At 44.4% G+C, this 13,562-nt stretch overlaps 1 protein-coding gene across 1 annotated transcript; it reads right to left on the reverse strand.

Moving 5' to 3' along the window:
- Positions 1-2,133: 2,133 nt before the first annotated feature.
- On the reverse strand, positions 2,134-2,511 carry LOC137360392 (histone H2B 1/2-like). Its single transcript, XM_068025871.1, has one exon. The coding sequence runs from the start codon at positions 2,509-2,511 to the stop codon at positions 2,134-2,136; it is 378 nt and encodes a 125-aa protein (XP_067881972.1).
- Positions 2,512-13,562: the final 11,051 nt, after the last annotated feature.

Raw genomic sequence — 13,562 nt, forward strand, 5'->3', positions numbered from 1 at the left:
CCAGAGAAATTTATCATCATCCTCTGACGACTGCATGATGACATGCAAGCTGTAATCCTTCCCAACGGACCTACCACTGACCCAAACCCAATGCAAACTGGGGTCGAGCAAGGCTGTGTCATCGCACCAATGCTCTTTTCCATCATTCTTGCCGCAACACTCCACCTCATCTCCTCATACTCACAGTACCAGAGACTGACAGATACAGAATGGATGTCACACTCACAGTACCAGAGACTGACAGATACAGAATGGATGTCACACTCACAGTCCTAGAGTCTGACAGATACAGAATGGATGTCACACTAACAGTCCTAGAGTCTGACAGATATAGATTGGATGTCACACTCACAGTACGAGAGTCTGACAGATACAGAATGGATGTCACACTCACAGTACCAGAGTCTGACAGATACAGAATGGATGTCACACTCAGTACCAGAGTCTGACAGATACAGAATGGATGTCACACTCACAGTCCTAGAGTTTGATAGATACAGAATGAATCCACACAGCACAGGAGACTTCTTTTCTTCTTCTTCTTCTTTGGCCTCCTTGTCTCTAGAGACAATGGGTAAGCGCAAAAGCTTGTCAGTGGTTTGTGAAGCAGCGTCTGGAATGGCTATAAAGGCAAATTCTAGAGCGACAGACTCTTCCACAGGTGCTGCAGATAAAATTGGTTGTCAGGGCTGTTACACAGTTGTCTCTCCCCTTGAGCTTCTGTCTTTTTTCCTGCCAACTGCTAAGTCTCTTCGACTCACCACACTTTAGCTCCGCATTTATGGCTGTCCGCCAGCTCTGGCGATCACTGGCAACTGACTCCCACGACTTGTGATCAATGTCACAGGACTTCACGTCGTGTTTGCAAACGACTTTAAAGCAGAGACATGGATGGTCGGTGGTTCTGATACCAGTGACGAGCTCGCTGTACAATGTGTCCTTGGGGATCCTGCCATCTTCCATGCGGCTCACATGGCCAAGCCATCTCAAGCGCCGCTGGCTCCGTAGGGTGTATATGCTGGGGATGTTGACCGCCTCAAGGACTTCTGTGTTGGAGATACGGTCCTGCCACCTGATGCCAAGGATTCTCCAGAGGCAGCAAAGATGGAATGTATTGAGACGTCGCTCTTGGCTGACATACGTTGTCCAGGCCTCGCTGCCGCAGAGCAAAGTACTGAGGACTCAGGCTTGATATACTTGGACTTTTGTGTTCCGTGTCAGTGTGCCATTTCCCCACACTCACTTGGCCAGTCTGGACATAGCAGTGTTCTCGCACCTACACTGTTTGGGATCTTCTTCTCCCTGCTGCTCTCACATGCATTCAAGTCTTCAGAAGAAGAAATTTTCCTCCACACAAGATCAGATGGCAGTTTGTTCAACCTTGCCCATCTAAGAGCGAAGAGCAAAGTACAGAAAGTCCGCATCAGGGAACTCCTCTTTGCTGACGATGCTGCATTAACATCCCACACTGAAGAGTGTCTGCAGAGACTCACTGACAGCATTCCGGCTGCCTGCAACGAATTTGGCCTAACCATCAGCCTCAAGAAAACGAACATCATGGGACAGGACATTATAAATACTCCATCCATCAATATGGGTGAACACGCTCTGGAAGTGGTTCAAGAGTTTACCTATCCAGGCTCAACTATCACCAGTAACCTGTCTCCCGTTGCAGAAGTCAACAAGCACATGGGAAAGGCTTCCACTGCTATGTCCAGACTGGCCAAGAGAGTGTGGGAAAATGGCGCACTGACACGGAACCAGAGACTGAGAGCTACCAGATTACATAAAACACTAAAACACAGTAGCAGAGAGTAAAATAAACGGAATTAATTGCACACTCACATGCAATAGCAGAGACAGAACGACACAGAATCAGTCAATAAGTGTCCTCCCAACAACAGCCAGGACATTTCCAGGGAGCTTTACACAGGGAACGACTGTTATACTATAAACGGGGACTGGAGAATCTTTGTGAAATATCCTTCCTGATTGCAGGAAGGGTGTTTGTGATTGGTTGCAAATATTTATTCTGATTGGATGGCACCAATTAGAGAATTACAATTTCAAACCGTTTTGACATCACTCCCAATCACCCAATCACAATCTTAACTTTCAGTCCATTGTGCAGTCTTACTTGGAGCTGGTGTACTTGGTCACCGCCTTTGTCCCTTCCGACACGGCGTGCTTGGCCAGCTCCCCGGGCAGCAGCAGGCGCACGGCGGTCTGGATCTGCCGGGAGCTGATGGTGCTGCGCTTGTTGTAATGGGCCAGGCGGGAAGCCTCACCCGCGATGCGCTCGAAAATATCGTTCACAAACGAGTTCATGATGCTCATGGCCTTGGAGGAGATGCCGGTGTCGGGGTGAACCTGCTTCATCACTTTGTAGATGTAGATGGAGTAACTCTCCTTCCTCGACTTTGTCCGCTTCTTGCCGCCCTTTGCTGACGGTTTACTCACAGTTTTCTTGGCGCCCTTCTCAGCAGCTGCTTTCTTCTTCTCCTCAACCATCTTCAGATCCAATTTCAGACACAGAAATAAACCAAACCCCTTCCGAGTGCGGATTAAATAGACAATCCCGCAGCTCTATGCTAATGAGGGATGGGGAAAAGTAAAGATTGTGATTGGGTGATTGGGATTGATGTCACAATGGTTTTCTATTGTAATACTATAATTGGTGTCCTTCGCCATCCAATCACATTCAAACTTTGCAGCCAATCACAAACATTCGTACTGCAATCAGGAAGTATGTTTCACAAAGACTCTCTCCAGCTGCAGTTTACATTGAAAGTGCCGCTCCCTGTGTCACGCTCTCTGGAAATGTTCTGCATGTCGTTGAGAGGACGCTGATTGATGATTCTGTGTCGTTGCTATTGCATGTGAGTGTGCAATTAATTCCATTTCTTTTATTCTCTGCTCCTGTGTTTGAGTGTGTTCTGTCATTCAGCAGTTCTCAGTCTCTGGTGCTGCATGGATTTATTCTGTATTTATTTATTTCGAGATATAGCACTGAAACAGGCCCTTCGGCCCACCGAGTCTGTGCCGACCAGCAATCACCCATTTATACTAACCCTGCAGTAATCCCAATCTACACTAGGGGCAATTTACAATGACCAATTTACCTATCAACCTGCAAGTCTTTGGCGGTGGGAGGAAACCAGAGCACCCGGCGAAAACCCACTGGTCACAGGGAGAACTTGCAAACTCCGCACAGGCAGTACCCAGAATCGAACCAGGGGCCCTGGAGCTGTGAGGCTGCAGTGCTAACCACTGCGCCACTGTATCTGTCAGACTCTAGTACTGTGTTTGAGTGTGACATCCATTCTGTATCTGTCAATCTCTGTTGCTGTGTTTGAGTGTGAGGAGTTGAGGCGGAGTGTTGGTGCGAGGAAGATGGAAAAGAGCGTTTGTGCGATGACACAGACTTAGTGGACCCCAGTTTGCATTGGGATTGGGTCAGTTGAAGGTCCGTTGGGAAGGATTACAGCTTGCATGTCATCATGCAGTCGTTGGAGGTTGGTGACGAATTTTTCCGGCAGCCAAATTTGAGAAGACGTTCCATAATCCCTCCTGGTTGGTAGAGTCGAAGGCCTTTGTCAGGTCAGAGAAGACCAGGTAGAAAGGTTGCTGCTGCTCCCTACATTTTCTTGGCGTTGTCTTGCTGTGAAGATCATGTCCACTGTGTCTCTTGATGGACAGAATCCACATTGTGATTCCAGTAGGATATCTTCAGGCACGGGGAGGAGACAGTTGAGAGGGACTCTTGTGATGGCCTTCCCTGTAGTGAACAGCTGGGATACCCCTCTGTCATTACCACAGTCGGTCTTGCCACCATTTTTGGTGATGATCACAATGACAGCATCTCAGAGAAACCTGGCGTGCTCTCGTCCTTCCAGCTGAGGGAAATGAGACCATGTATTTGTGTTCAGTGTTCTTCTCTGTCGTATTTTAAATTTTCAGAGGAAATTCCATCGATGCCGGTGGCCTTCATTTTTTTTTACCTGTCAGATTGCCTTTTCAATTTCTGTTGGGCTGGGATTGTGCTGACGTCATGGTGGGTAACAAGCTGTGGAATGTGGCACTTGCATCAAGGAGATCTTCAAAGTGCTACTTCCAACGAGTGCTGACTGCCTCTCCGACCTTGATCAGTGTCACTCCATTCTTTACTCTCAGTAGGGTAGGTCCTTGGTAATTTGGGCCATAAATGGTCTTGACGGTGCTGAAGAATACACACATGTCGTGGCTGTCAGCAAGTTGCTGTATTTCCTGCACTCTTTCAGCCCATCAGCTGTTCTTTAGTTCGTGTAAGCAGATCTACTCTCCCGGACGAGTGGGAAACTATTGAAACTACATTGCCTGCAGTCCTGAAGCAAGGCCACTCCAACATCTGTCATCGAGCTGCAGTATGCTGACAATGCTTGCATATGCGCACACTCAGAGGCCAAGCTTCAAACCCTCATCGATGCATTCATGGAGGCGCATGAAAGAATTGGCTTGAAGCAAAACATCCGGAAAGGTAAGGTCCTCTGCCAGCCTGCTCCCCGACACTGCCCCCGACTATTAAGATCCACGGCGAATCACTGGACAATGTGGATCACTGCTCATACCTTGGGAACCTCCTGTCACCAAGGGCAGATATCGACAATGACACTCAGGATCGCTTCCAGAAGGCCATGTGTCCCATAAATCCTTCTCTGCCATTCAATAAGATCATGCCTGTTCTGATTGAGGCCTTAATTCCACTTTCCTGCCTGTGCCCATTGACCAGTGACTCCCTTGTACATCAAAAAATCTGTCTATCACAGCCTTGAATATATTCAATGACCCAGCCTACACAGTCCTCTGGAGAACAGAATTCCAAAGATGAGCAACCCTCTGACAGAAGAAATTCCTCCTCATCTCTTTCTTGAATGGGAGACCACTTATCTTGAAACTGTGGCCCATAATTCTACATTCCCCCACAAGGAGAAGCATCTTCCCAGCATCTACCTGTCCAGCCCACTGAGAATCTTATAGGTTTCAATAAGATCACCTCTCAATCTTCTAAACTCCAGTGAGTAGAGGCCCAATCTGCTCAGCTTTTTCTCACAAGTCAACCCTTCATCCCAGGAATCAGCCTAGTGAACATTCTTGGAACTGATTCCAATACAAGTATATCCCTCCTTAAGTAAGGAGACCAAAACTGTATGGAGAACTTTAGTTGGGATGCCACTAATGCCCTGCACAGTTACAGCAAAACCTCCCTACTTTTATACTCCATTCCCCTTGCTAAAAATTCCAACATTCCATTTGCATCCTAATTACGTGCTATACCTTCATGCTAACTTTTCTGTAATTCATGTCCCTGGACACCCAGATCCCTCGGTACAGCAGCATTCTGCAGTCTGTCTCTATGTAAGTAATATTCTGTTTTTCTATTCTTCCTGCCAAAGTGGACAATCTCACATTTTCCTATATTACACTCCATCTGCCAAACTTTTGCCCACTGACTTAACCTATCTATATCTCTTTGCAGACACTTTATGTCCTCCTCACAACTTTCTTTCCTACCTATCTTTGTACCATCCATAAATTTGGCAACAGTACACTCAGTCCCTTCTTGCAATTATTAATATAGACCATAAATAGTTGAGGCACCAGCACTGATCCCTGTGACATTCCATTAGTTACAGTTTTCCAATCTGAAAATGCCCCATTTGTCCCCACTCTCTGTTTCCTGTGAGTTAGCCAATCCTATATCCATGTGTGTGTAGTTTTCAGTTTGTATCTATCAGTGTCTGGTACTCTATGTGAGTTTTGGACTCTTTCTTACTCTCTCACTGCTATTTTTTGTGTGTTAGGTTGCTTTAGATGACTCAGGCTGAAATACTGTTTTTGAGTGCAGTAATCAACCTATATCTTTCAGCATCTGGCACTGAGCATGTGTTTCAGCAAAACTCTCTATCTGTCAGTATCTGGTACTCTGTGTGAGTGTGGGATTCATTATATAATCTTCCGTCCCTGAGACTGATGGCAAGTCTGGATTTATTCTCAATAAAATGTCAGTACAGCAACAGGCCACTGATGTGGTAGGTTTTAAGCAGACAATATATTTGAGGTTTTGCTTAGTATTAAATATCTGTCACTGTGAACACAACAGTGAAAGATAATGTATCCTATAATCTGATACAGGATTGGTGTGCAAGTGTAATTCAGGCTGTACTAATCAATTTGATCAGTGCCATTCAGTCTGAGTGAGTATCTTGGATTTGCATGTAAAATGAGCTCAGTCTGGAATTGTACAGTATCTTCCATCTGCCACTGTACGAGATTTCAGGACTGGTATGTAACTTATAGCTCAGAATATACTGATCAAATTTATAATGTATCTTTTAGTTTCACAATCCGGATGAGTTTTAAACTGGAATCTGAGTTTGTATCTCAGGTTATACGATATTTCAGAATCTCTCAATCTGATTATGGACTTGAGTCTAATGTATATGTCTGGAAACATGATGGGAATTAATACTGATAATAAACTCATAACCTGTGTAAATATTGGGCTGGTATTTAACTTAAATCTCAGAGTACATGATTGAGGTTAATTCTGTAACTTTGAAACAGGAACCACGTGTCAGTTCTCTGTGTGTTTCATTTGTAGCTGAGGTTGCACTATTGTGGGATTGACACACTGATAATTTGATAGTGAGTGAGAAGTTGGACTGGGATGTATGTATCTACCTGTCAGTGGTAATGAGTTGGGGTGACATGGAAACAACGTCTGTCTCTCCTGCTCTATTTGATTGAGGGATTGAAAATGTGTCTCTGGAACAATTTCTGCTGTCTGTGACTGTGGAACTGATGACCTGTCTGTGTCTCTGCACTCAGTGAGTGATAATGTACGTATTGTGTGTGAGAAGAAGCTGGTGGCACTCTTCCTTGTAACTTGGGTGGAGGAAATAGCCCATTTATTCTGGTTCATTCAATCATTTGCCTGTTTGAACAAAAGTATGTTTGTAACTAAAATACAAGTGAGATCAAAGATATAGAGTTTTAATGAATTTAATCTCTCAAATAATAATCATTATGGATACCCGCAAAAGAACCACCGCAACACAAATATTGTCACTGTTTCACTCCACTACAATAAGTTTCTTCCCATTCTGTCTCCATCCCCTTGTCCACACACAACCCTAGAATGGCCTCTCCACTCACTCCATGTTCCGAGACCAGTTCCAGATCCACTCCGCCTCTTACAAACAGCCCCCGTCTGCCCCTGAACTTGCCCCGGGCTCGATGCTGATCTCTGAGGCTATCTGCGGACATGCTCCCAAAGCGATGTGCTGCTGGAAGGAGGCTGCTGTTTGCTGCCTTGCCCCGGGACCGGGATCTCTCCATTCTCGGCAGTTTTAAACCATCTTCATCCGCTCACAGGCAGTGCTGGGGGAGGGGAGCGCAGGCCCAGATTTCTGCAGCACTTCAGCCAGAAACGTGGAAAACTTCCGGCACAGAATGAGTCCATTCGGCCCATCGTGTCCGCGCCAGCGGAATGAGAGGGATATAGCCTGTTCCCACAGTTTGTTGTTATTGGACAGTGAAGTGTGGAAACAGAAACGGACAGTCAGGATGTGGGGAGTTACACAAAGAGAATCTATTATAAGCACCAGGTGAGAAGTGTGAAGGACACATTTTAAACAGCGGCTGTTTGGTTTCGCTTGAACGGTTAGACCATGGGAGCGGGAACAGGAAATCTGACCTGTGTAAAAGTCCCTGTTCCGTCGGTCAGTCCCATTCATGGCCCAGTGGATTGTTTCTGGATGTTATTTAATTGTTGTAAAATGGCCAAAGCCCCTGGTATGCAGTAGCTGGGGGCTGCAGGACTGCAGTGGAATCAGACACTGACTCTGTTTGTGTTGCTGGGTTTCCTTTGTGATTGTTCACAATGATTATTCATTGAAAAATTGTTTTGGTCTCTCTTGTAACTTCCACCACATCTCTTCCTGAATTATAATAAATACTTTTTCTTTCTACAGGCAATACTTGAGGAAGCTGAATAAATGTAGTGATTCCTCGACACAAGGGGAAGTGCAGCCAGCTCCTCACACACAGTAAGTACAGTATCAGTCACAGAGAGCAGAGACATCAATTCCACAATCACCGACAGCAGAAGTAGTCGGAACATAAAACCACACAAAATAGGAGCAGGAGTAGATCATATGGCCCGTGGAGCCTGCTCCGCCATTCAGTACCATCATGGATGATCTGAGGCTTCAATTCCACTTTCCCGCCTGCTCGCCTTATCCCCTGATTCTCTGAGAGATCAAAAATCTGTCCATCGCAGCTTTACTGAATGATGGAGCATCCACAATCCTCTGGAGTAGAAAATTCCAAAGATTCACAACCCTTTGAGTGAAGTAATTTCTGCTCATCATCAGCCTCTTATCGTGGCACTGTGTCCCCATGTTTTAGATTCTCTGACCAGCAGAAACAATCTCTCAGTGTCTCCCCTATCCTGTCCCTTCAGAATTGTGTATGTTTCAATGAGATCACCTCTCATTCTTCTAAACTCCAGAGTATAGGCCCAATTTACTCAGCCTTTCATCATAGGACAATCCCCTCATCCCAGGGACTAATTTAGTGAACATTTGCTGCACCGCCTCCAATGCACATATATCCTTTCTTAAGTGTGCAGACCAAAACGTCACACTGTATTCCAGATGTGGTCTCACCGAAATCCTGTACAATTGTAACTCACTTCTTTATTGCTGTATTCTAATCCCCTCGCAATAAAGGCCAACACGCCATTTGCCTTCCTAATTGCTTCTTGTACCTGCATGCTAACTTTCTGTATTCCTTGTACAAGTACACCCAAGTCTCTTTGAACACCAACAGTTACAAGTTTCACACCTTTTATCAAATATTCTACTTTTCTATTCTTATGACCAAAGTGAAGAACTTCACACTTCCCTACATTATACTCCATCTACCATCTTCTTGCCCACTCACTGAACTTGTCTATATCTCTTTGCAGCCTCTCTATGTCCTTCCACAGCTTCCCTTTCTACCTACCTTTGTATCATCAATAAACTTAGATGCATGACTCTCTGTCTCTTCATCTAAGTCATTAATTTAGATTGTAAATAGCTGAGACTCCAGCACTTATCCTTGCGACACTCCTGCCAATTCACTGCCTGCCAATCTGTTTATACCCACTCTTTGCTTCCTGTCCATTAACCAATTCTCTATCCATGCTAATATATTAACCACAATTCCATGAGTCCCTTATCTTCTCTATTAACCTTTTATGTAGCACCTTATTGAATGCCTTTTGTAAATCCAGGAATACGACTAGTTTCCCTTTACCCTGCTAGTTACATCCTCAAAAAACTCTCATAAATTTGTCAAACAAGATTTCCCTTCAGGAAAATCATGTTGACTTGTTTGAATGCTTTTCTCAGTGCATTGTTCAGACTTCCTGCATTTTCCCAAGGACTGATATTAGGCTAACTGACCTGTAGTTCACAGTTTTCTCTCTCCCTCCTTTCCTGAAAAGCAGTGTAACATTTTCCAACTTCCAATCTGATGGAAATTTTCTGACCCCCTCCCACACCCACTGCAAAATTGCACGGAACGGCGGTGGGGAGAAACAGCCTGTCTGCCCCAGGCCAATCAAGGCCCTTAATTGGCCAATTAACAGCCACTTATGGGCCTCCTCTCTCTGCTGCAGGTATTTTATCCTTGGTTGGGTTGGGGGCGGGGAGGCAGTGTGGCAAAGGCACCAAGAACCCTGCCTGATAAAACCATGCGTCTTTCTTGCGGGCTGCGGGGGGTTCTTCCTGATTAGGCACCCTGTTCCCCATGGAGGGCCACCCTCAAAGCTGAAACCGCCCCCATTGGGCCCCCCCGGACCCTGCACCTGACCCCCATTGCCTCAGACTTAAAGGTAACATTATATATTCTATCAAAACAGACTGAATGACAGATAACATAGCACTCCACAAAACTATAGTGTTCGAGTGACAGATATTGTCTCAGTTATTTATTGCAGCCTGAGCTACACACTATATGCCAATCTAAAATCACATACAGTTTCAGACTGAGATACAGTATTTATTCCATAAATGCAAACCGAACTATATGTTCCACAGGAGTTCATACTATTGAACAAGCCTGGGCTCTTTTCTCTGAGTGGTCACCTAATAGAAGCATTGCATAATATGAAGGGTTTCGTTAGGGTAGAGGTAAAGATGTTTCCCACTTGTGGTGGAGTCCAAAGCTGTCGATATGAAATAGTCAGTAATAAATTAAATAAATAACTCGGGGAAACTTCTTTACCCTGCTTTGACAGCACTTGAGCTGCTAAACATTGTTACATTTAACGTCAAGCTAAATGATTAAATGACGCAGAAACAATTTGAGAGATTTGCTGATAGGATTAGATGAAGTAGGGTTGGAGTAACCTCATTGGAACTGCCAGCACTTGGGCAGAAAAGCCTGTCTCTGTGCTGTAAATACTATGTAATTCTGTGTAGAGTGAATCCAGAATGACAAACTAACCCAGAGATTAATGGCTACTGAATGCATCCCACACACAGGCAGTACCAGAGACTGACAGATACTGAACAAAACCCGCACTCACAGGCAGTACCAGAGACTGACAGATACTGAACAAAACCCACACTCACAGGAAGTATCAGAGACTGACAGATACTGAACAAAACCCACACTCACAGGCAGTACCAGAGACTGACAGATACTGAACATAACCTATACTCACAGGCAGTACCAGAGACTGACAGATACTGAACAAAACCCACACTCACAGGAAGTACCAGAGACTGACAGATACTGAACAAAACCCACACTCACAGGAAGTACCAGAGACTGACAGATATTGAGCAAAACCCACACTCACAGGCAGTACCAGAGACTGACAGATACTGAACATAACCTACACTCACAGGCAGTGCCAGAGACTGACAGATACTGAACATAACCTACACTCACAGGTAGTGCCAGAGACTGACAGACATTGAACATAACCGACACTCACAGGCAGTCCCAGAAACTGAAAACATTGAACAAAAAGTAAACACGCGGACAGTACCTGAGACTGACAGATATTGAACAAAACACACACTCACAGGCAGTACCAGAGACTGACAGATGTTATGTTCATCCCAAATTCACAACAGAAACTAATAACTGAGAGATCCAACAGAAATCCAACACTTACATATAATACCAGTGACTTAAAGGTACAGAATTAATCGCACTCTCAAATATAGTGCATGTGACTGGGATACAGAATGAGTCTATACTGACACATAGTACCAGGGAATGACAGATACAGAATGAATCACACAGTCACATACAGCAACAGGGACATTTTGGCACAGTATGAATCTGACAGTCATGTACAGAAACAGAGGCTGACAGGTATCAAATGAAACCCACACACACATACAGTGACACAGAGCTATAACATATATGCCACATTCACATATATTACCAGAGATTGACAGATACAGAATGAATTCCACACACACAAACAGTTCCAGAGCCTTATACATTCAGAGTGAATATCACACTTTGTACCAGAGGCTGACCAATGCTGCATGAATCCCACACTCCCACTCAGTAATAGAGACTGACAGATAGTCACAAATAAAGAATGATTCTCATTCTCATGTACAGGACAACAGACTGATTTGCCACAATGGTGTCTCTAATCTTTGGGCAAACTCAGTGCAATAACAACTCATCTCCATTCCCAGTATTTCTAAATCCCACCTGTCCTCCATAATCTGAACAATTATTGCATGTTGTGACTAACTGTCTGATCTGTAAACTGCACTGCATCACAGATTGCTGACATTTGCTAGCTGAAAGTGAGAACTGCCAAATAGAAGCAGAAATTGGCACAGTCTGTCAGGGTTAATAAACAGGTAATGTGAGGTAATAAACTTTGTAATAAACTCATATTGCTTCACATTTTTATGCTGAAAATAAAAGTAATCAATTCTTAATAAAAATGTTTACTACATTGATCTGATATTTGTAAATGTGCCCTGTTATATATTACACTACATTGAGCAGTATTTCTGTCTGATTTTTCAGGATACTATTTGCATTACTTCAAATAAAGAAAACATAACTACACAAAGAACTGAGCACAATGCTGAAAGTTTCACAGCAAACAGTCAAAAGGGAAAGAGATAACATATAGAAAGAAAAAAAGCTAAAATACTGAAAACAGTCAGCCAGTCCAGAAACAACTGTGGAGAAGAGAAGCTCGGGTTAGTGGTCCAGTTCTGTGACCCGTCTATAGACCTGAAACATTGCTCCTCCCTTCCTCTCCCCACAGATACTGCTGGAACTGCTGAGTGTTTCCAGAATCTTCTGTGATTCAGATTTCTAGCGGCTGCAGTATTTCTCTTTTTGAAGAATAAAACAATCCCTGGGAGGGAATAAAAGTTTACATGGGGCGGCACAGTGGCGCAGTGGTTAGCACCGCAGCCTCACAGCTCCAGGGACCCGGGTTCGATTCCGGGTACTGCCTGTGTGGAGTTTGCAAGTTCTCCCTGTGTCTGCGTGGGTTTCCTCCGGGTGCTCCGGTTTCCTCCCACAAGCCAAAAGACTTGCAGGTTGATCGGTAAATTGGCCATTATAAATTGTCACTAGTATAGGTAGGTGGTAGAGAAATATAGGGACAGGTGGGGATGTTTGGTCGGAATATGGGATTAGTGTAGGATTAGTATAAATGGGTGGTTGATGTTCGGCACAGACTCGGTGGGCCGAAGGGCCTGTTTCAGTGCTGTATCTCTAATCTAAGAAATAAGAGCAGGAGTGACCACTCTGCCCATCGAAATAAGATAACAACTGATCTCCTATCTCAACTCCATTTTCCGACACTGGCACAGCCGCCTTGATTCCCTTAGTATCCAAAAACCTATCGATCTCTCTTGAATAGACACAATGATTGAGCATCCCGAGCTCTCTGGGGGTAGAGAATTCAAAAGATTCATAACCCTTTGACTGAAAAAAAAATCTCCTCTTCTCAGTCAAATGTGACCAAGCCCTTTATACTGAGACTGTAACCCTTCATTCTAGATTGCCCAGCTCGAGGAAACATCCTCCCAGCATTTACCATGTCAAGCATTTTATCTGCCAGTGAGATTACCTCTCACTCTTCTGAATTCTGGGGAATTGAGGCCTAGTCTATTCAATCTCTTCTCAGAGGACAATCCCCTCATCCCCGGAAGCAGCCTAGTGGCACGTCTCTGTACTCCCTCTAAGGCAAGTATATCCTTCCTTAGATAAGGGGACCAAAACTGCACAGCTGTCCAAGCGTGATCTCACCAAGGCCTGTATAATTGCAATAAATACTCATACTCTAATCTCTTTGCAATAAAGACAAACATATTATTTGTTGAGTACCTGCACGTTAACTTACAGTGATTCCTGGACAAGGACACTCGGGTCCCTCTGAATATAAACATTTCCCAGTCTCTCACTAATTTCAAAAATGTTCTGTATTGCTGTTTTCCTGCCAAAGTGTGTAACTTTACACTTCTCCCCAT

This window comes from Heterodontus francisci, unplaced genomic scaffold, assembly GCF_036365525.1.
Source record: "Heterodontus francisci isolate sHetFra1 unplaced genomic scaffold, sHetFra1.hap1 HAP1_SCAFFOLD_573, whole genome shotgun sequence".
NCBI lineage: Eukaryota > Metazoa > Chordata > Chondrichthyes > Heterodontiformes > Heterodontidae > Heterodontus > Heterodontus francisci.

Coding starts and splice junctions, on each gene's coding strand:
- LOC137360392 (XM_068025871.1), bottom strand. CDS start 2,511: ATGGTTGAGGAGAAGAAGAAAGCAGCTGCTGAGAAGGGCGCCAAGAAA.